The sequence below is a fragment of the Pelecanus crispus genome, chromosome 19, assembly GCF_030463565.1.
Source record: "Pelecanus crispus isolate bPelCri1 chromosome 19, bPelCri1.pri, whole genome shotgun sequence".
In the NCBI taxonomy this organism is placed as follows: Eukaryota; Metazoa; Chordata; class Aves; order Pelecaniformes; family Pelecanidae; genus Pelecanus; species Pelecanus crispus.
Window position 1 is genome coordinate 125807 of NC_134661.1, and position 23516 is coordinate 149322.

The 23516-nt window shown below is 50.0% G+C and overlaps 2 protein-coding genes across 2 annotated transcripts; both read right to left on the reverse strand.

Annotated features, from left to right (window-relative positions):
* Nucleotides 1-1295: 1295 nt before the first annotated feature.
* Nucleotides 1296-14973, reverse strand: LOC104036466 (ubiquitin carboxyl-terminal hydrolase 42-like). Its single transcript, XM_075723302.1, has 10 exons — nucleotides 14832-14973; nucleotides 14285-14395; nucleotides 14107-14203; nucleotides 13893-13960; nucleotides 13643-13713; nucleotides 13101-13183; nucleotides 12237-12348; nucleotides 11708-11848; nucleotides 11489-11589; nucleotides 1296-1398 (listed from the first exon to the last, which is right to left on the reverse strand). The coding sequence occupies exons 1-10, from the start codon at nucleotides 14971-14973 to the stop codon at nucleotides 1296-1298; spliced, it is 1029 nt and encodes a 342-aa protein (XP_075579417.1).
* A 6423-nt stretch (nucleotides 14974-21396) lies between these two features.
* Nucleotides 21397-22441, reverse strand: LOC104026974 (olfactory receptor 14C36). Its single transcript, XM_009477572.2, is given in 2 exon segments — nucleotides 21397-22419; nucleotides 22421-22441. Coding segments are annotated over 2 exon segments (1044 nt in total).
* Between the last annotated feature and the right edge of the window lie 1075 nt (nucleotides 22442-23516).

Below are 23516 nucleotides of genomic sequence, written 5' to 3' on the forward strand. Positions count from 1 at the left end.
ATCAGTGCACTATCAACATTATTCTCATGCTAAATCCAAACCACAGCACCACACCAGCTACTACGGAGAAAACCAACTCTGTCCCAGACAAAACCAGGACTTGTCTGCAGATAAACAGGCAGATTTAGGTGTGTGGCCTTGGCTCTGGGGCTGAGCACTCGGAGCTGGGCTGGGGAGCTGGGCCATGCTGGGGCCCAGGGGCACTGAGGTCTCCAGGTCCCTGCCCCCAGGCCCACCCACACGGGGCGATTCCTGATCCTGCTACTGCCACCACCCTGCCCCCACAGCTCCCCCCCCCCCCCCCCCCCCCCCGCGCCTCTCCTCCCAGGGCTGCCCTGCGCCTGCTGCCCCCCCCAGCCTGCAGCGGCTCCTCAGCCCGCTGGGACACTGGGCCTGCGGAGAGACAGCCCGCGAGAAGGGCCATGGCCCTGGGGCTGTTCTCTCAGCAGCGCAAGGGCTGTGCACAGCCCTGCCCTCCCTCAGGGCTCTCCAGCCCACCTCCCAAATTGCCAACATCCAGGGGTTTCTCCCACACCAAAGGTGCCAGCACCCAAAGCTCTGCCCAGCCCTCACCCTCCCTTGGCGCCGCTTCCACAGCACCACAAACATGGGGGCTCCGGCTTTGCCTTGCCTCCCTACGGCCCTGACATCGCTCGCACGCTCAGTCGAGACAAAAAAAAAAAAAAACCTAAAAGAAAAATCACTTTTATAAAAAGAAAAAAAGCAGCAGGAGAAACTTACATACTACCTACGAGTAAGCATTTAAAAAAAAAAATTAATTTTACTCCCAGGGAGCATGGCATTTTTTTACCTTAATCTACACAATCATTAGCGTTCCAGCCAGGACTACTGACATCACACCCACCACCGCCCCCCACAGATTACCATCACCACTCATTAATCCCAGCTGGAATGCAAACTACACCACCATTAGGAAACTTCACCAATCAAATATGCAAACAAGACTCAACAAATCTGTTAACCAACCTGCACACCAGCACTCCTACACACAAACAAAATAACATCTACACCCATAAACCCAAGTAAAAACACCCACTGAGAAACAAAAGGCACATCCAGCACACAAAGGCTCAACAAAAGGAGCGAACAACCTAAAAAACCAACACCACGCTCTGCCCGTGCAGGACTCCCAAACCACAGAGAGCGCCTTCCAAACGCTACCGGCAAACCGACACGACCGCTGTGGGCCATCCCTGGGAGCCAGACCATGGAGCTGCACTTCCGGGTACGAGAGGGGCTTCCGGCGCGCTGCTCTGTGCTGCACACGACGGACTCTATAGGCCGTACCATGGAGTTGGACCTCCAGGGTCGAACTGGGTGGTGCCGGTCATAGAGAGGAGCTTCCGGTTTCCAACTCTACGATCCAGAAGTTCCTCTCTATGGTCCGGAAGGCCTCCAGCATTACCGGAAGTCACACATTACTACTGGAAACACCACCAAAAAAAAGTGAGTGGCCCCAATATGACCGGAAGTCCCCCCAAACACAACCAATTAGGGGTTTAGGGCCACAATTTAGGGGTCTGGGCTTGCTTCATGGAGGGAGGGGAGGGGAGGTAGCTGCCAGGAGGGAGCTGCCCGGGAATTGCTCTGGGCCCCAAGGCTTTCCCAAAATGCAGGTCTGTCTGTGCTGCCAGCCACAGCCCTGGGCAGGGGGAGCTGCGTGATGGGAGCCGCTGATTTGACTTTCTGGACAGATGATGGAGTAGGCAGACACAGGCTGTAAGTCTGGGCTGGTCTGTACCTGCAGAGCTGTAGGCTGAGCTATTCTGCCTCTGAAGGCTGGAGAGATACGAGCTATGGGCAGAGTTACTGTTTGCCAGTTAGCATTTCTTTTGGGGTCCTGTGACGGTGATGGTAAGGTCATCAGCCTGCAGCTCGGCAGCAGTTAAAACTATCACTGAAGGAATTTTGATGGTGGATGCTGTTCTCTGTGTTTCATTTTCAATAATCATTTCACTGAGCTGGAATTATTTCTGTGCAATTAGGTGACGGGGATCTTCTTGTACTGGACTTCTGGAGCTTGTCCTGACAGCCTTTGTCATGCAGAGCTTTCCCATTTGTTCCCAAGAGGAGTGATGGTCACAATGTGGAATGACTCTTGTGAGTAGTGGCTTCACCAGTAAGCTTGGATTTAGTGAATCCCCATGGACAAACATATGTAGCAGGTGCTCCATCCAAGAACTTTGATGTGCTGAAGCTCTGGACTGAATTTGGAGGGGTTTCCTCCTCCTCCTCCTCCTTTTCCTCTTCCCTGTTCTTCCTCGTTCTCCTCTCCTCCTCCTCTGGTTCTTCGTATTGTTGTCCTTCTCCTTCTCATTGTCCTCTTCATCTTGTTCTTCCTCCTCCTCCTGCTCTTTTGCCTCCTTTTCTTCCTATTCCTCCTCCTGTTCGTGTTTCTCCTCGTCCCTCTCCTCCTGTATTCCTTTCTCCTCCTTTATTTCTTCCTCATCTTCCTTTTTTGTATTCTCCTCCTCCTTATCGTGCTCTTCCTCCTCTTCTCCACCTTCTCTTCTTTCCTCTCTTCCATCTCCTGCTCTTCTTCCTCCTCCTGTTTCTCCTCCTCATGTTCATTCTCTTCCTCCATTTCTTCCTCCTCTACCTTCTGTTCTTTGTCCTCCTCCTCTTGTGTTCCCTTCTTTTCCTTTTTATGTTCCTCCTCCTACTCCTCCTCTTCCTGCTCTTGTTTTCCTTTTCTTCTTCTTCTTTCTCATGTTCTTTATCCTGTTCTTCCTATGGTTCTTCCTCCTCTTCCTCTTCCTCTTCTTTTTCTTTCTCCTCCTTTCTGTCTTCATCCAGCTCTTCCTCCAACTCTTCTTCCTCTTCCTCATTCTCCTTCTCTTTCTCCCCTTCTCCTCATACACCTCTGCATTTCTATCCTCTGCGTGTTCACCCTCCTCCTGTTCTTGTTCTTCATCGTCCTTCTCCTTATACCCCTCCTTCTCCTCCTCTTTCTCCAACGCCTCTTCCTCCTATTTCCTTCTGTTTTTTTTCCTCTGCTTCCTGTTATTCTGTTATCCTGTTTACCCTCCTGTTCTTGACCCTCCTCCTCCTGTTCCTTTTGTTCTTTTCCACCTTCTCCTCTTCTTCTACTTCCTCCTATTATTTCTCCTTCTCTTTCCTCCTCTTCCTCCTCCTATTCTTCACCCTCCTCCTCCTCTTCATCTTCTCCTACCTCATATTCCTCATTTTCTTTCTCCCCCTCATCATCCTTTTCTTCCTCCTCTTCTTCCTTCTTCTCCCACTCTTCTTAAGAATTTTCTTCCTCTTATTCCTCCTCCTCCTCTTCTTCTTTCTCTTCCACCTCATCCTCCTGTCTCCCCTCCTCCTTTTTTTTTCCTTCTCCTCCACTTCTGATTCCTTTTCCTTTTCTCATTTCTTCTCCTCGTGTTCCTCCTCCACCCCTTCTTCTTCCTCCTCTTGCTCATTTCTAATCTTTCTCCTCCTCATCCTGTTCCTTTTCCTCCTCATCCTATGTTTTCCTCCTCCTTCACCTTTTTGTCCTTCTCCTTTTCCTCATCCATTTCCTTTCGTTTCTCCTCATGCTTTTCTTGCACTTTCTCCTTGACAGTTGCATGAGATTCAACAAGGCCAAGTGCCGGGTTCTGCACTTGGGTCACAACAGCCCCATGCAATGCTACAGGCTTGGGGAAGAGTGGCTGGGAAGCTGCCTGGCTGAAAAGGACCTGGGGGTGTCGGTCGACAGCCGGCTGAACATGAGCCAGCAGTGTGCCCAGGTGGCCAAGAAGGCCAACAGCATCCTGGCTTGTATCAGGAATAGTGTGGCCAGCAGGACTGGGACAGTAATCATCCCCCTGTACTCGACAGTGGTGAGGCTGCACCTGGAATACTGTGTCCAGTTTTGGGCCCCTCCCTAGAAGAAAGACACTGAGGTGCTGGAGTGTGCCCAAAGAAGGGCAACAAAGCTGGGGAAGGGCCTAGAGAACAAGACTTAATGAGGAGCAGCTGAGGGAACTGGGGTTTTTTAGCCTGGAGAAGAGGAGGCTGAGGGGAGACCTTGTTGCTCTCTACAACTCCCCGAAAGGAGGTTGTAATGAGGTGGGTCTCTCTTCCCAAGTAACAAGTGATAGGAGAAGAGGAAATGGCCTCAAGTTGCGCCAGGGGAGGTTTAGATTGGCTATTAAGAAACATTTCTTCACCGAAAGGGTTATCAAGCATTGGAAGGCGCTGCCCAGGGAAGTGGCTGAGTCACCATCCCTGGAGGTATTTAAAAGGAATGTAGAGGAGGCACTTAGGGTCCTGGTTTTGTGGTGGACTTGGCAGTTTTAGGTTAACAGTTGGAGTCAATGATCTTAAAGATCTTTGCCCACCTAAATGATTCTGATTCCATGACTCTATGCAAAACAAAGCTTACAGAGGGTGGAAACAAGGACAGGTATCCTGGGAGAAACATGGAAAGATTATCTGAGCGTCTAGGGACCAAGCCAGGAAAGCCAAAGCTCAGACAGAATTGAATCTGGACAGGGATGTCAAAGATAGGCAGAAGAGCTTCTTAAGTACGCAGGGGACAAAAAGCAGCCTAGGGAAATTGTGGGTCCCTTGCTCAGCAAGACAGGGGACCTGGTTACACAGACGTGCAAAAAGCGGAGGTACTGAATGCCTTGTCTGGCTCAGCCTTTACTAGCAAGAGCAGCCTTCAGGAGTGCCAGGTCCCAGAGAGCAGGTGGAAAGGCAGGAGCAAGGAAGAGGGACCCTTGGTGGAAGACGATCAGGTCAGGGAATACTTGTGAAACAACGTAATGATGATGTATATGTCTACAGTGGTGTTATCTACAGATACAGAGTGGCAAAGGGTTCTCATACAAACGCATCCATGTCCAACATATATGAGTATTGTTTCAGGGCTATCATCAGGATGTATTTCAAAATGACAAACACTTTGTTCAGTGTCAAGAGAAATGTCTTGGGCCTTAATGGTGTTACTTTCACAAATAAATCCCTGTTGTTCCATCCAACACATGTATCAACATCAATAGTTTGCCATTTATTCGTGTTTTGTCAGGCCCATACTCTGTTTTAATGGATTGAGTCCAGTTCCATTATGGTTTAACCCCAGCGCAATGATTGGGTAGCTATATGGTGTGTACTGAAGCATTGCGTATTGTTAATACAAAACCTGTGGCTTTACTGTCAGTAGGGTTATAGGTAAAATTGATTAGACACCACCAGGATTGGAAGTCTCTTTCGAATTGAGTTGCATTATCCCAGATTACCTTTCGAATTTCAGTGGGCAAGGTGCCCTCACCGCTTTCTCTTATAATGGTTGTTACAGTAGATTGTATCCACCATCGGGCTTGAATACAACTAAGAGCAAGAGAGAGACTGGTTTGAGCTGTGCCTGGTGCGTCCGTGATTAGTCGGTGGTCTTTTACATTGATGCTTTCCCGCTCAGGAAATATGACATGTATAAGCCATTGACTAGTTCCCAATGCTGATAGAGAAGACCATAGGGGTGTTCTAATTTGTTCAAATCACTTGTTGTTGCGCTTAATTTATTAATGAGTATTTCAGCATCTGTACTATTCAAGACTCCCAATCCTGTCCCTGTGACACCGGTTACATCTCTTGTTGCTCACTTTGGGGAGTTGAGAGTTTGTCCATGTAACCCTGCTAACCATCCAGTATAAGACGTAGTTAGGAATGGTGAGCAGGTAGGTTTAATTGTAGAGATGTTAACCTGCACTGACAGTTCCACTTGTTTGAGAGACCATGACAGGTTAACTAATATTTGTCCAGTATTTTTGATCGCATATGGTCCAGTTTCAGAAATTTGTGGGGACAGGGTTTTCTTAGCCTTTACAATTGGGGCAAATGCTATTGTACTAGAGTCAGTAATGTCTATTTTAAATGTAAAGGATAGTCCCATGCTATGGCGAGCCCAGAGGCAGACTACGAGAACAGGTTGTACTAAGGTAAAATTGTACCAAGATTCCAATCTTTCAGAGGAACAAAGTTTCCTGTCTTTTGCTATTGGGTCTGATGTGATGTTGTACACAGAAATCTGAGATGCCTTCTCATGAGCAGACCCACTGATCGTCCCGCATCCTATTTTAATTTCTTTCCCTGTCGTTCCCTGAAGTTGAGGAACTTTAACATGAGCTTCATCTTTGTCCCAGCTCCATTCGTTTTCCAAGTATACCTCAGTTCCATGCATGACCGTGATAGGGAGGTTTAAATTTCCCGTACTAGGGTGTATGCCCATACTCCCGGTATACTTAACACGAGCTTGAGACCATGGCCATTCTATGGTTCTTTGCCCACAGACTCAGAGGAGCAGGGGTTACCCTTGACAGAGCCATTGTGTGGCACCAGCCCACACAGGCCAGGCATCTACATATATCACCTTTGCTCCGATTTGTGCTGCTGGCACAACTGCCCTTCATTCTCCTACTTGTGCACTGCCTTAACCTTCTTCTATTGCTTGTTTGCCGGTGGTAATTTCTAATGCAGCAGCCTTATCTTGCCATTTCCCATTTACTCTTTTTGCTGAGGCATCAGTAAACCAAATGTTTTCTGTTGGTGTTCCCTTTCCTAAGAGTGAGTAAAGTGGGCGAGCAATGATGGAAAATCCAGGTACGTGTTTTCCCCAGTATCCTAAAGTACACGTAAGCTGTTGTAATTCTTTCCTAGATTGGGGCATCTGTGACTGTTCTATTATATTTAGGGTGTCTGGTGGGATTGTCACACTACCTGCAATCCACCAAGAACCCCAAAACTTGACCTCTCTGCTTGGTTTCTGACACTTCTCAGGTGGGATTGCAACTTCTGCTTTATGTAGTGCTTGCCATGCTGCTGCTGCTGCTTCCCCTACCTCCTCAGGGGAATGTCCTCCGATCAGAATATCATCTATATATTGGTATAGTTTCATGTTGTGAGGAAGTGTGACTGTTTGCAACAGTTCAGCAAGCAAAGCATGAGCAAGTGTAGGTGAGTGTTTGTATCCCTGTGGGAGTCTGTTAAAGGTATATTGTATAGCTTCCCAGGTAAAAGCAAATCTGTCTTTCTCCTCCTCCTGCAAGGGGCCCATAAAGAACATCCCTTTCACATCTAGCGCTGTCATCCATGGGTGTGCAGCTGCCTCTAGTGTGGCTGTTAAGGTTGCAATATTGGGGACTGCAGCCGTTAGTGGAGCTGTGTTGGCATTTAGATGCCTATAATCAATTGTCAGACACCATCTCCCATCCAGCTTTCGGACTGGCCAGACTGGTGAATTGTGTGGGGAGTGGGTTCTGGAGATAATTTGTCATTTTTCTAAATCACCTGTGACTTTAGAAATTCCATTTCGTGCTGCAGCAGAAATTGGGTGTTGTGGTACGTTAGTAACTTTTGAATTAGGGAGTGCAGGGGCTGCACGGAGTAAACTCACTGTAGCCTCCTGATCTTTATCGGGGTTAGGATTAATATTTGAACCAAAGCACCACATCTCACCGTCCGGGAGGCGCCGGGTTCGGCCATTCAAATCATCAAAGCCCAAAATACTTCCATTATGATTTTTCACTGCAAAATGGGTAGACAGCATGCGTTTTTCTCCCAGGAGCCATAAATTAACCTTTGCAGTTTGACAAATAGCACTTGCTCCGTTCACGCCAGTAATTTTAACTCTTTGCCATCTGGGTCGTATACTCAGCTTCTCAGCATCTTGTTGTGTCAATATTGAAATTTGTGCACTGGTGTCTATTAGGAATTTGATGAATTGTTTTTGAGGACCAACTGGGATTAAAATATATAGGCCCTTATTGTCTATCCATTGATAGGAGACCACTTGGATAGGAGACCGTGACCTCTCCTACCCAAGTAGGTTTGCTGCTGGAAGAAACCAGACCAAACTGGCTGAAAGCAGCAAAGTTGCAACAAAATCATGTAAACTCAGCTAAGAAATGTGCATTAAGCGCCCTTGCACAGAGGGTTCACGTGTACAAATACTCAAAAGTGAATGGTAACAGACAATATCATGGCCAAAGCCAATAGGTTATGTAAATTGTAAAAATGAGTATATGAATAGTCTTAAGATTTCACATAAGGAATCAAGAAATGTAACACGGCAGCCTCCTCATGCTCCCAGCTGAGAGCACCCTTACTGCTAACAATAGAAAGGGGTTTTAGCTAGCGTGTGCTTCTGCTGCCTTTTTTCCCAGTGCCTGTGCATGAACTAGAAGAAAAGAAAAAGGCAAGCAAATCCCTTTTGGTAACACGAGTGGCAGCTGTGGGACCTGTGGCTGAGCTGGGGAACAGGGAGCACCCCTGGAGCAGCCTTGGGGCTTGCTGCCAAGCTGGGAGAGCTGACTTCAAATCAGCTCTCCCAGCAGGACGTTGCCCAGGAGTTACTTTGAGTTTTCCTCTTCTCCTTCAGGAATGCTGTTCCACACCAAGCACACCCAGAGCTGAGCCTGTGCACGGAGAAGCCTTCTCCAGGAGAAACACAGCTGGGGCTGATGGTGACAGTTCCCAGCAGCTGTCCAGGTCAGAGAGATGCAGGTAAGATGCCCTGGAGGAGACAGCGACCGCTTGCCAGTTCTCTTGCAGGAACAGGGTTGAAGAGCAGGAGGGAGCCAGGGCAAAAGGGCCTCTGAGGTCAAAAAGCGCATCAAACAGCCAGAGTGCAAAGCAGAGGGAGAAGAGAAATAGGTGCAGGGCACATGGCTGGGACAGTGCTTTCAAGGTAACATCTGCCACAGAAGCATGGTAACAGTGAAAGGCATTGGGAGGTCATGGAGTGAGTGAGAAAAGGGCCTGGCAGAGAAGAGCCCGGAGAGACAGGAGACAAGATAGAGATGGAGGGGAAAAAGAGGGCGTGTGGAAAGTGAGGATGCTCATCCTGTGCAGGTCCTTGGGAAGACACTGGTGGCGGAGCAGCTGCTGCGGAAGGAAGGAGCAGGAACCTGGCTTCTGCTGCAGGTACTTGTGATGTCACCTGCTGCCGAGCAACCGCTAGGGCAGGAGTTTTTAAATGACTTGTGCAGATGCTGGCGATATCACTTGTGACTGAGTAGCAGAGAGATGGGAAAAGATGCATCTCCTGCTTAGGTGTCTGTGATGTCATTCGTGGCCGGAACCAGCCTGTTGCTGTTTCAGGTGCTTGTGATGTTACTGGTGGCTGAGGAGCTGATAGGGCAGGAGTTTCTGTGTGATTCGTGAAGGTGGTTTTTGATGTTGTATGTGCCTGAGAAGATGATAGGGCAGGCATAGAGAACAGCTTTATGCAGGTGCAATATGCATAGCTAAATAAAGAGAACAAATTCCCTTGGTAATTCTGTGCTAAAGTGTCCTTGCCTCTCTCCTAGGCCAGCAAAGAACTGACTTTTACACAGGTCACCCGAGGATGACTGCTGCCAGGAAAGATCCCTGTGCTTGGCTGCTCACCTGGACCCTGTACCTGCTCACATCCCCATTCCCAACGCCTCTCTCGCTGGATTCGATTTCTAGAGGTCACGGTAGTCCCAAGCGCTGGCATTTGGAGATGAAAACCAATGCTGATGGAGAAGCACCTTTGCGCCTTTTGCAGTGAGTCATGGCAGGCTTGGGAGCTAGGTGGTTTATACTTTGTGTGAGGAGAAATGCCTACACATTTCTGCCTCGGTTATGCCTCAGAAACTGATTTCATATCTAGAACACCTTGCGACAGGCTTGGAAAGAGGCCAGAAGGCGTATGAACTGCAGCTCTTGTGGGACACTTTAGAAGCATCTTCAGGGTGAAGCGTTGTCTTTTTTACTCAGACTCCACTGCCCAGGTTTGCCAGGAAGCCAGCTTCTTCACCAAAACAAGGAATAAAAAGAGTGGAAACCCATCGTCTTAACAAGATGACCCTGTTGGAGGGACCGTCAGTGGCAATGCTTGTAATGCCTTGGTTTCCTTGTGTCTCTTGCACCAGATGTCACACTTGGGAGAAGACAACGTGAATCACACGCAGGTGACCTGAGCCTCTAATTGAGCAGCACTGGAGATGCTTTGTTCCTGGGCATTTTTTTCCCTGAGATCTCTACATGCTAATTTAATATGCTCAGCAGGTTTAGAAAGCTTCCACCCTTCTGGATCACAAGGGTGCTTTCATAAAGGAAGTCTTGAGTTACACAATTTCAAAAACACCCTGAACCCCTCTGTTCTTTCTTGCATGGTCAAACACTCTACAGAAATCAGAAGCACCACTCAGGACTGGGTCTGGTTATGATGGCAATTTTATTGTTTTGATCGCCTGAAACACCTGGCAAGAGTGAGGCAACATTTGCTGGTGACGCTGCAAACATTGCTTACTTCTGCGTGCTCCTCTCCAGAGTTCTCTTTGGATTTCTCTTTCTTCTTGCAGTTCTTGCATTTCTTTCTCGATTCCGGATCACCAGAATGCTCGCTTCTGACTTTTGCCGCTTACTTTCGGGCACACGTTCACCCCGCTCTGCACAGGACAGTTTCCTCTTTCTGCATCTTTGTTTTTCATTTGCCTGGCAAGAGCCTGCAGACTCTGGGTGAAGTGACACCGGTGGGAGCACACGCTGTTCAAGTGAGGATTTCCCTGGCTGCTGCACACCTACCGAAGCAGAATGCGAGTCTGCTCTGTGGCCCCTTGAGCTGTGCACAGTTTCCCCTCCTGAGCTTCTGCCATTCTCAGGGCTGTTCTTCTCCCTGTGGGAAGAGCTGCACAGGTTCCCAGTGCCGCGCACCAGCTGATGGCGAGTGTGCTTCTGCATTTCTGCATGGCAAGCGTGCCTCCACCTGAGAGGCAGACAGTCTGGTTGGCTTCTGTTCAGCTTCTTCCCCTGCTTGGTGTCAGAGCGCGCTCTCTTCCTGCTGCAGTGCTGAGGGGGAGTTCCTGTAGAGTCCTGCATTTTTCTCTTCCCTTGGATCCTCTGCCTGTTTTCTCTGCGTTCTTGATTCCTCAGTGCTACGGTGCCTCCAGAAAATGGACTCTTCAGCACCTGACCCAGCTTTGCCACGGAAATGCTCTTTGTCTCTTGGCATTCAGTGCCTGCTCCAGGGGTCAAATCATGGTGCCTGGAGAAACAACGGTGATCTTAGTCTAGGGCTGTTGTTGCAGCCTCCTCGTGGCTTCAGTCTCATCCTATCATTTTCCAGCAGTACTTGATATGGCACGCAGAAGACTGAAGCAGAACTAGAAGCTGGAAATTAGATCATGGTCTTCCAGCCATGTCTGTCCCTTTCCAAGCACTAACTCATCTTTGTGCCCTCTCAGACCTCCCTTTCACCTCTTGTCACAGCTAGTCAGTCTCAGAGAGCACACAGCCAGCAAGTTGCACAAGCACAACAGTTTAGTGCCAGACAAGGAGGGAGAAGAAAGGAGCAGGCGAAGTGCAGAACAGAGAGAACTGAACGAGACAAACAGTCATTCTTTCCCAGGACAGAAAGCAAAACCCACTGGAGGAGAACAACAACAACAACAACAAGAGCAGTAACAGGAGTGGGAGTGTATTCTGAGCACCCCTTCACGCTTGTTATTACCTGGCATAGAAGAGTAAATATGCACGCTGGCGGAGAACCGTCTTGATGTCACAAAGACCTACAGAGGCATCATTCATCTTGTACCACTGTCCATTGCTGGCCTGCAAAGAAAGACAACGCTCTCTTCAGATGAACTGCAGGAGTTTTAAAACAAAACCACAGACAGAACACCACTGCAGGACACAATACACCAACGCAAACAACAGAGCTGACTTTTACCTTCACAAAGCAGTAATAGTGTCCTGCCTGACAGCCAGAACCTTCGTGTACCAGGACGGCATACAAGGAATAGAGAAGCGGTTCTCCACCCGCCTGAGACATATATGCGCCAAGGTCCAAATATTCTGGATACTTCACAACCTAAAGGGACAGCAAGAAGACTCACAAATTATCCTGAGAGTCTTTAGGAAGCAGCCTGAGGAAACCTTTTCACCGACCACAGGCTAGAGGTATAGAAATAGATCTTCTGGGTTCATCAAAACCAGGTGTTGCCATTTCATCATTGAGGTGGCAGAAAACCATTCTCAGCCAAACCAGCTCTTCACGAGCGCAGTAGGTGCTTATCTTCACGTTGGAACTCTCCTCTTACCACAAAGGAAAGAGCGAGGCATAGCTATTGCACTGATTTTCCTTAGATGGCTGCACTCGATAGCTGTCGTGCAAACACTAACAACTTCCAAAAAAGGATTCGCCCTCAGGAAAGGTCTCCTTCCAAGCAGACAAAGTTGCAGTGCACTTGTAAACATACCTTGCTAATCTTTCTGCCAGAGAAAGCATCAAATCTCTTCAGGCACACTGTCAGGACGTTGGAGGAACGATGTATTGTAAGGCTCTTGGACGCAGTGGCCAGCTGTTCACACCTTGAAACAAGCACAGACCCAACTGTTGCAGCCTATCTTCTCCCCACTCTGCCCCCCCATCCATGGATGGTTGAGTTAAGGCTTGGTTTGCCCAACCATTGTATGCACGTGTTTGCATTCTACACCCCTTAAGTCCGCACGCTCTCAGTGAAGGTAGCTTTGGTCTAGGCTGGCTCCCTTTGGAGAGCAGCAGCCCGCAGTCTACAAGACAAGAACTAGGCTTGACAGCATTCAGAGAGCCAGTGGGGGCTGCTACTGCTCCGAGGACTGAGGTCTCCTGGACAGAGACGCAAGCATCCAAAAAGCCTTGGGAATGAAACTGTTGATTGCTTTCTTGAAGACGCTGCTGTTGCCAAATCCCTGTCCAGAGCTCCTCCTTGCTTCAGCTCACCACTGCCCACGGGACGTGTCTTTTCCCTTCTGGCCATAGGGGTAGTTCAGTGGGCAACTTCATAGCTAGGAAGGTTGACCACTTCCAGGGCAGACAATGCCAGGAATCAAATTCTCATCAGAGCTTTCCAAATATTCAGGCAGAAGGGAAAGAAATTACCTGTCTTAGAAGCAAATGCATTATTTTCCAAGTTCCAGGTTGTTCAGGTGGATTAGTTGTATGGGGAAGAGAAAAAAAGAAAAAAACCCAAGCTGCCTCATGACTGGGTTTCTCAATTAAGTCAAAACAGAACTAGTGCTCCCAGCCATGCTATCCCATAACCCAGTATCTGCTGGGAAGATGTCATTAGTAATAATCTTACTTGCTGCATTTGTAGCCATTTTCACCATCCAGCTGCTCAGGTTTGACGAAGTCTTCCAGAGCTCCAGTGACAGAGGAGGCTGCCTGGATGAGCAAGAAAGGAGAGCACTAAGCTCCTGGAAATTCAAAATCCCAAGACATAGCTACCCGTGTAGTACCAGCATTGTCCCCATAAGCAGCTACCCCTGGGTGGTACCAGAGTTGTCCATGGTACAGGTCAAAAATAACACAAGCAATCGACCCCATCCATCCAGCAATCAGACGCGTATTGAGGCAGTCCGAAGCAGGGTGCTATGACAGTGTCATCATGGCTGTAGGTGCCATCCTTACTCTTTGCTCAGCTGACACCCAGCACCCAGCACAGGGAGACCATTTACAGGGCTTCCCCAGAAGGAGCACAGGAGTCCAGTTCCCTCCCCATCCACCACCAAGCTCTTGTGAGGTCATAGCCCACAGGTTGAAGTCAGCAGAGTTTACTGGAGATAAACTAGGCCCCTGTGGAGACCTGGAAACATTTTGCACTGCAATTTCCAAACATCTTACCTTGATATCCAAAGGAATATTAAGGAATGCCTCGTAGGTGTCGGAAACGGCTTTGCAACTCAAGCACGTTACTGGAAGGCAAAGAGAAATGCTTATCAGGCTGGGAAGGAGACTGACTCTGCCCATTTCACCAACCAACACATACCACTTTAGACACACGGGACATACTGCTGCATACTAGAAGCTGTTTACCACAAACAGAGAAAGAGCCATAGAACATTCTAAGGACAGTAATATTTTTAAAAAGTACCTCTTGATCTCAGAAAGCCCCCAAATATTTGCTGGACGATGGTAGTTCCTTGAGAAGAGCTGTCCAAGCTGGAAACAAATGGTAACGCAGAGAGTTATCTCTTCCAAGAGTTTTCTTGGTCGGAAAACCCTGGGCGCAGGGTTTCCTTGGTGGGAGTACATCAAGGAGTCCAAAGGGCTCAGGAACATTGAAGAGGTAATTTGCTTGTGCTTACTGGCTGCTTCCACTCAGGCAAGCTCTCTGCATGGCATCAACAGTATAGCATAAAAACTCGTGGACATCTTCCTGCACGCCAAGCTCAAAGTGTTCTCCTATTCCTAAGAAAGAAGAAGTTACTAGTTCTGTCCTACAAGAAGGGAAGGAACCATGTCAAAGCACCTGAAATGACTTACGTGTGAGGACACTGACGACAGCCCTCGGCTGGATGGCACTGGCTGAGGAACGCAGGACCTTGTGAACATGCGCTTCCATTACGCACATCATGCAGAAGCCTTGCTGACAACCTGAGGGTGGGCCGGAGGGAGGGAAGCAAGCTTCTCAGGTTAGCAAAATAGCCATAGCACTGGGAAACCTAATGACATTATAAGGACAGTCTCCACTCCTCCCAAAGTGCCAATGTCCCAACAAGCCCTGGACATTTTAGCGCACAGAAAGCTTTCTTCAGAGGGGTGCTTAACAGACAGAAGTTTTCTGTGCAATAAGCAAAGAGGGTTTAACTTGCAGGACTAGGGTCCAAGACCTGGGGCTAGAAAGTGGTGCCTTTCTGAAGGTGAACACACCTAGATAGGACAAGAGGCTTCTAGGGTTGAGTGTCCAAAGAACACCAAGTCAGGGGCTGACAAAGAAGGGCTGCTTTTCTCCTAAATGAAATTCCAGATTGTGAGAATCCTTGGGAAGTGCCCAACAGATTTACAAGGAGCTGTTCCTAAAAGTCCTCACATGACTGGCTGTGCTCACGAGAGAGCAGGTAGTTGGTGAGAGGGGGCGTGTACGTCAGGCACTGCAGGACGGAGTTGAGGAAGCATGTATTGCCCAGGTTGTAGAGTCCTGCTCCAGCTCTCTGTCGTTGCGGCCAGGCCATGCAAATCTTCTCCAGGGGAAAGAGGACCCTTTGTGTGGGAGCCGTTCCCTCGGCAAGGACTGCAGGGAAATGGTATTTGAAAAGAGATGAGTTGATACTGTTGCACAATAGCATATTTAAAAAGCCGAGTTCTGTACAGAAGCTCCCAGGAAAAGCAGCTCTAACCTCCAACACAGAAACATTGGGGGAAGCCTAACACTGCCACTGACAATTACTGGTCAAGAAACCATTTTGGAAAATAGTCTGTTCCCCTGCTTACTTTACTGAAAGTCCAACAAACCCACACTCTGCTTTCTGTGCCTCGGGCTATCTTCCTTTCCCTCTAGAGCCTTGAATTGGATTATCAGGTCAAGTCTTCCCTTTTCCTGATTGTAATTTGATGAAAACAAGCAAGTACCTAGCAGAGAAGGTAACCCTACTGATGTCAGATCTTTCTGCGAGCAATGTCATCTTTCAAAGTCTTGTACGTAGTGGCAGAGGAGTGATAAAATGCATTTTCCTGTGTCTAATCGAAAACACCTGGGTAAGTCAGGCTGCTACCAGGAAACACCCCAGAATTCATGCTAGGTTGTCAGCCCATCAACACCGAGGGAAGGAGCACCAGCCACATCCGTTGCCTTTGGGGATTCACAAAGTCCAAGGCTGCTGGTGAAGCCGTTACTCACAGGAGTCATTCCCCATTGCAGCCATCGGTCCTCTCAGGAACAGAGGGGAAAGCTTGGGATGACAAAGGATGTCAGGACGCACTCCAGAAGGAGAAGGTCGATGCCAGTCCTGTCACCTGATCGCAAAGAAATAATTTTAGCTCAACAAAATGATTAGAAAACCACCAAACTAAACCCACGGAAGAGCATCTGCCATCAGCAGTGTTTCAGTGGTACTTGTAACTGCTGCAGAGCTGCAGGCTGATGGCCCTACTGTCCCTGTCACCGGACTCCAACTGACAGCAATTACCCAGGCCCTTTGGAAAGACTGCATTGCGTGTCACCTTCTCTGAAGAGGACCTGCTGCTTACCCATTGCTAGTGTTAGCACCAGAGCCATCTGGCTCTCCAGCCCACACTTGCCCACCCTGTATGCAGGAGTGACCGGCTTTCGGCCACTACTTTAACGGCTGTCTTTGCTGTGCTCCTTTTCCATCTCCCTTCCTACCACATCAGTCAGGGTGGGCTTCTTGTCATTCTAGGTTGAGCCCAATGCCTCCAACTACACTGCCACCCCCCTACTTACCTATCCTAGCATATGGTAAAGAAATAAGAATTAGCAAATACGATCTCTACCCATAGCCCTGGCCAGGCTAGAAAGGTGTAATAGCTCAGCCTAGAGCTCGGAAGGTATAGACCAGCCTATACTTTTATCCCGCATCTACCTACTCTATGATCAGTCCTGAAAGGCAAATAATAATTACCTTTGAAAGAGGATGGAAGTTGAGAAGTGGGCAGGAAACAAGAAATGGTTGGAAAAAAGTAGGCACGCAAGTAGCGAAGGAATGAGCCAAGTTATCCCGAAGGCCAGCTCAGCCCAACTAGCTTTTGCTGGCTGGCTTTTCAGGATGCCAAGCCCTGGCCAGGTGAGGTCACAAGCGCCAGGCGGGTGCCGCATCACCGACCCTTTGTGACATGGGGCTGCACCAGGGCGTCTGCCACGGCCCGGGCACCTCCTGCAGCCGGCAGCTGCTGGCCTTCCCTATGCGCTGCTGGCGAAGGGCTGTTCGTCCATCAGCAGAGCTCCCACCTCTTCCCCGAGCCGCACCAGCCGGATGAATGCAAACCTGGCCAGGGCTGTAAGCGTGCCTGCTCACAGCTTTGACTGGCACGTTCCGGTTGCTGAGGGTTTCTTTCCACTCTTCTCACGTACAGGACTTTGTCCATGGGACTCGTGTAGCAAAGCACCTGGGCTCTTACAGGTTCCTTTGCAATGAATTGTATCTGCCCCCCAAGATGCAGCCACAGGCTGACTCTGAAGTAGCACTACCAAAGAAACCCCTTCAGCAGCTGCACTGGGTTGACCTTGGCTGGCTCCAGGCCCCCAGCCAGCTGATCTCTCACCCTGCAGCTCTGAAATCGTGGACAGCTCTTTAGCATCAGGTTTAACTCCTTGACTCGCTGGGAGGGCAGTGAGCATTGCTCCTGTCCCAACACGGCAGCTGGTTGTTATTCCTGCCCCACTTGACCTGGCTGCTTTGGCCCTCGCCCCACTGGCGTCATCTGGTTTTCCCTGTCTGGCTCAGGGCATCTCTTTGTGCCCCTGGCCCCCCATGGGGCATGCCATTCTACCCCTGTCCCTGCCCGACTTGGAGCAGATATTTTTGCCCATGCCCAGCTGGGGTTTGCCCCAGCCTTTGCGTGCCCCACAGTCCCTCGTGCCCCGGCACCTCTCATTTCTCCTGACTAGGTGTCTTGCTTTTGGCTGGGATAGAGTTGATTTTCTCCCTAGTAGCTGTTGTGGTGCTGTGGTTTGGATTTAGCATGAGGATAATGTTGATAGCACACTGATGTGGTAGTTGTTGCTCAGGAGTGTTTGTGGTAGTCAAGGACTTTTCTGCTTCCCGTGCTCTGCCAGGTGCAGAAGAAGCTGTGAGGGGGCAGAGCCGGGAGAGCTGACCCAAACTGGCCAGAGGGCTGTTCCATACCATAGGGCATCATGCTCAGTATAGAAACTGGGAGGGGTTGTCCAGGGAGCAGCGATCGCTGCTCAGGAACTGTCTGGGTATTGGTCGGTGGGTTGTGAGCAATTGCATTGTGCATCACTTGCTTCATATATTATTATTACTTTTATTATTTATTTTATTTTCATTTTCTTACTATTTTATTATTTTATTACTTTGTTCAGGTAAGGACTTAGGGTTAGGGGTTAGGGTTAGGGTCATTAGGGTTAGGGGTTATTGTTAGGGTTAGAAGTTAGGCTTAGGATTACAGTTAGGGTTAGGTTTAGGGGTTTGGGTTAGGTTTAGGGTTTTGGGTTGGGGTCTTAGGGTTAGGGTTAGGACTTAGGGTTAGGGGTTAGGGTTAGGTTTAGGGTTTAGGGTTAGGGTTAGTATTAAGGTTTGGACTTTAGGGTTAGGGTGTTAGGGTTAGGGTTTATGGTTAGGGTTAGGATTAGGGATTAGGGTTAGGCTTAGGGTCTGGGGTTAGGGTTTGGGTTACTGTTAGTGGTTAGTGTTAGGGGTTTGGTTAGGTTTAGCATTAGGGTTTGGTTTGGGGATAAGGTTAGGGTTAGGGTTAGGATTAGCGTTTGGGTTAGGGTCAGTGTTAGTGTTAGCGGTTAGGGTTAGGATTAGCGTTTGGGGTTAATGTTAGGGTTGGGTCTTAGTGTTACGATTAGGGGTTAGGGGTTTCGTTAGGTGTAGAGTTAGGGTTTATTGTTAGGGTTAGAAGTTAGGGTTGGGATTACAGTTAGTGTTAGCTTTAGGGTTTAGGGTTAGGGTTAGGGGGTTAGGGTTATGTTTAGCATGAGGATTTGGGCATTAGGGTTACGGTGTTAGGGTTAGGGTTAGTGTGAGGGGGTGAGGGGGTTAGGGTTAGGGTTAGGGTTAAGGTCAAGATTAGGGTTGGGGTTAGGTTTAGGGTTCGTGTTTAGTGTTAGGGTTAGAGTTAGGGTTAGGCGTCAGGGTTAGGGATAAGTTTAGGGTTAGATTTAGGGCTAGGGTTAGGGTTAGGGTTAGGGTTAAGGTCAAGATTAAGGTTGGGGTTAGGGTTAGGGTTTGTGTTTAGGGTTAGGGTTAGAGTTAGGGTTAGGTGTCAGGGTTAGGGATAAGTTTAGGGTTAGATTTAGGGCTAGGTTTAGGGTTAGGCATTAGGTTTAGGGCATTAGGCTTAGGGTTAGGGTTAGGGGTAGGGTTAAGGTTATGGGTTAGGTTACGGTTAGGGTTAGAGGGTTAGGGCTAGGGGTCAAGTTTAGGGGTATGTTTTGGGCTAGGTTTAGGTTTGGGAGTTAGGGTTTTAGGGTTATGTTTAGGTTTAGGGTTAGGTTTAACATTAGGGTTAGGGGGTTAGGGTTTTAGGCTTATGTTTAGAGTTAGGGTTAGGTTTAATATTAGGGTTAGGGGGTTAGGGTTTTAGGGTTACGGTTAGTGTTAGGCTTAAGAATTAGGTGTTAGGGATCGGGTAAGGATCCAGGCTAGGGTGTAGGTTAGGGTTAGGATTAACGTTAGGGTTAGGGTTAGGGCTACGGTTAGGGTTAGGGTTAAGAATTAGGTGTTAGGGATAGGATAAAGGATCCAGGTTAGGGTGTAGGTATATGGTTAGGGTTAGGGGGTTAGGGTTTTAAGCTTAGTGGTAGGGTTAGGCTTAGTCTTAAGGTTTAGAGTTAGTGTTACATGTTAGGTTTAGGTATTTAGGGTTAGGGGGTTAGAGGGGTAGGGTTATGATTAGGGTTAAGATTAGTGTTTGGTGTTGGGGTCAGGGTTAGTGTTAGCATTAGCGGGTTAGGGTTAGGGTTTTAGGGTTAGGGGGTTAGGCTTATAGTTAGCGGTTGGGCTTACTGTTTGGTTTAGTGTTTAGGGTTAGGATTACTGTTAGGATCAGCTTTAGGGTTTAGGGTCAGCGTTAGGCTTAGTGTTATGGATAGGGGTAGTATTAGGGTTAGGGTTAGGGCTAGGGTTAGGGTTAGGGTCAGGTTTAGGGTCAGTGTTAGTCTTAGTGTTACCGATAGGGATAGTGTTAGTTGTTAGGGTTAGGGTTAGGGTCAGGGTTTGGGCTTGGACTTAGGGTTAGGGGTATGGGTAGAGTTTTAGAGTCCAGGGGTCACCAGGCAGGCCCTGCCCCAGGCCCCCCAGGCCGGGTGGGGGCTGCGGGGGCACATGGCGGTGCCAGCCCCAGGCTTGCATGGAGCGGGGCCTGGCCATGCCTGCACAGGGAGGGCGGGGGGATGGTGCGGGGGGGCTGGCTCCAGAATAAAGTTTATTTGTTGTAGTGCCCGGCTCATTCTTGCTGCGGGGGCACCGGGGTGGGGGGTTCCTGGGGAGGGGGGTGCGGTGGGGCTGTAACACCCCAAGTCCTGGTGGGGTCTTTGCTGCAGGGGGGAACCCCAGGACTCCCCCATCTGCCTTCCCCCATCTGCTGTCCCAGGCTCTGGCCATCCACAAAGGCTGGGCTGGGGCAGAACCCTTTGGGGTTCCCCCCAGCACCCCCAAAGCTCTGCCCCTCCCAACCCCGACGCTGCGGTCGTGTCCCCCTACGGCAGGGGCCTGCCCTGGTGTGCAGAGCTCCGATGCATTTGTGATACCCCAGCACAGGGTGTGGGGGCAGCCCTGGCCCCCCTGTGCTGGGCTGGGGGGCAGTGGGGGGTCAGGGGTGTCCCTGTCATTGTGCAGGGACCTGTTTGGTTTCCTTTTGTCCATACTTTTTTTCCAGCAGCTGTCGGGTGAGGCCCACAACAGGACCCGGGGGCACCGGGGAACAGCACGGCACGGCCCTGCTTCCCCAGCACGGTGAGAGCTGGGGCAGGGTTAGGGTTAGGGTTAGGATTAGCGTTAAGTGTTGGGGTCAGGGTAAGGGTTAGGGTTGGAACTACCAAGTGAGTGATATCTCTGAGTGTAGGCAGACCCAAAGGCCAGGCCCACAGTGGAGGCACCGTGGGGCTGTGTGAGCCCGTGGGTGAGTTCTGCCGGAAACGTACAGAGCACTCATGCAACCTTCCCAGCAGGTCAGCCTGAGAGGGACACCGGGATGGGGCCACTTGTGTTGCTCATGGCTGTGTGAGTGCTGCTGTTGGTGTGGGGGCTGTAACGGTGCTGTTGGCTGTTGGAGCTGCTCTGTGTAGGGTTGGCTGTGTCCATCTGTGTTTCCTTGCAGACACCTGGATTTTGCCCCTTCCCTTTGGGTGACTCCAGCTTGGGCGATCTCTCCCTTTGTGGGGCTGCAGTCACTGCCCACCCCAGGCACACACTCTCCCTGGAGAAGCCCTGGCCTCTCCAGGCAGCTCTGGATTCCCCTCCTGGAGAATGTCTTCTTCCCTGTCCCATGGGGACAGCCCTGGCTATGTACCTCAGTGACCATTCACCATCTTGTCTGTCACCACACACCAATGGGGGAGTCCAAATGCCAACCCTTGGCCTCTAACAGCTACCAATGTGACAATGAGTTTTATCTCCAATTCCAAGGAGAAAAAGCCCCATTTGGGGAGAAATTTGTTGTGTCTGTTCTAGACATTAGTTTGGGAGGAGATCCGAAACTTCAGTTTCTACACTAGGGACATCCTATTTTATTACAGACATGCTAGGAGAGTGTCAGCTCTGTGCCAGTGAGACACACTTTTTGATCAGATCCAGCTGAGAAAGAGCAGGTTTATTCCTCAGTGGGAGTCAGGTGAATCCAAACATTTCTATAGAAACGTAATAAACACTAATAATGGTAGAGATAATGGTAACGAAACAGGTAAAACAAAAAACAAAAGACAGGCCTGCAATGGGACACCCTGAGAATCACTTCTGAACAGCAATGGAAAATATATCAGTGTTGAAAATCATCCATGAAATTACTTTCCTAAAGGGCTCCTGGTTCCTCATGCTGTAGAGGAGGGGGTTCACTGCTGGAGGCACCACCGAGTACAGAACTGCCAGCACCAGGTCCAGGGATGGGGAGGAGATGGAGGGGGGCTTCAGGTAGGCAAACGTGGCAGTGCTGAGAAAGAGGGAGACCACAGCCAGGTGAGGGAGGCATGTGGAGAAGGCTTTGTGGCGTCCCTGCTCAGAGGGGATGCTCAGCACGGCCCTGAAGATCTGCACATAGGACAGCACCATGAAAACAAAACATCCCAACACTAAGCAGACACTAACCACAAGAAGTCCAGCTTCCCTGAGGTAGGTATCTGAGCAGGAGAGCTTGAGGATGTGTGGGATTTCACAGAAGAACTGGCCCACAGCATCGCCGTGGCACAGGGGTAGGGAAAATGTATTGGCTGTGTGCAGCAAAGCATAGAGAAAGCCAGTGCCCCAGGCAGCTGCTGCCATGTGGACACAAGCTCTGCTGCCCAGCAGGGTCCTGTAGTGCAGGGGTTTGCAGATGGCAATGTAGCGGTCGTAGGCCATGACAGTGAGAAGAGAATACTCTGCTGAAATGAAAAAGACAAAGAGAAAGAGTTGGGCAGCACATCCCAAGTAGGAGATGTCCCTGGTGTCCCACAGGGAATTGGCCATGGCTTTGGGGACAGTGGTGGAGATGGATCCCACGTCGAGGAGGGAGAGGTTGAGGAGGAAGAAGTACATGGGGGTGTGAAGGCGGTGGTCACAGGCTATGGCGGTGATGATGATGCCGTTGGCCAGGAGGGCAGCCAGGTAGATGCCCAGGAAGAGCCAGAAGTGCAGGAGCTGCAGCTCCCTTGTGTCTGCGAAAGCCAGGAGGAGGAACTCGGTGATGGAGCTGTCACTGGACTTCTGCTGCCTCTGGGCATGGGGGACTGTCCAAGAGGGAAAAGACAGCGACAAGTTATCAGAGACTTTTCTGAGCAAAATCAAAGCTATTTCTCATAGAACCCACACCCCACCACCCGCAACTGCCTCTCTCCATTCAGGAAGACCTTTGGCAGGTCCCGTTCATGAACCCTGGTTGGTGCTGGCTGAGGGAGCCCCAGGGAGCAGGGGCTCTGCTGTCGGCTCTGCAGGACTCAGTCCTGCCCTGCAGCAGTAGGTAAAGAGGAACACGGGGTGATTTCAAGTTAAATCCCCTCGTGACATCAAAGAGCTTTTCAGCATTGTCGCTCCCGATTCACCCAAGTTCAGAGCAGAGCTGTGGGGATTGTGTTTTGTCTCTTCTGCTCTGGCTGCCCCAGCACAGCTGAGGAGTGTTTTTACTGCAGAAACCCCTGGCATTCCTGCTGCCCTGCAAGGGAAACCGTGTGGGTCCTGAGAGGCCGGGGAGGGTCCCTTAGTGCCGAGTGAGGACAGCCGCTCTGTGCATCAGCCCTGATCTCAGCTCCCTGTGCTGGCAGCTCTTTCAGCGGGAGGACTATCGCCCTCGGCTCTTCCCCCAAAAGAACCAGGACACTGCTGGGAGCAGAGGAATCCAGTTTCCAAGGGCAGATGGCCAAGGCCCTCAGCCCATCTCCTGGTACCTGCGGAGGATCTCAGCTCTGCCCTCCCAAGCAGGGACGCAGAGGGCTCATTACAGCTGCCGGCATGCAGCTGCCCAGCAGCATTTCAAGGGCCTTAGCACCCCGCTGGCTTCTCCATGGGGCTCCTGCACAACAGAGAGAGGCCATGGGAGAGCTGTGCCCTGCGGGAGGGCAGCCTGCAGCCCAGCAGCACCTCCCAAGGAAAGACTCACCTCTCCTCAGTTTCTTACGTCCTGAAGAGAGGGTGAGATCCCTGCCAGCCGCACACACTGCAGCACCCAGAGCCCCGAAGGTTAACAGGGGGCGAGTTGGGTGCTTTTCCTCCATGGACACATGTGCATGACAGCGTTGGTGTCTGAGCTGCACTTGAATCCTCACCCCCACACCCCAGTGAGTGTGACAGTCAGAACTGTAAGGGCAGCAGGGAGAAGAAGAGAAGATGCCAAATGAGGCCTTGCAAGGGAGGCAGGGGAGGGAGGCACAGTCACACAC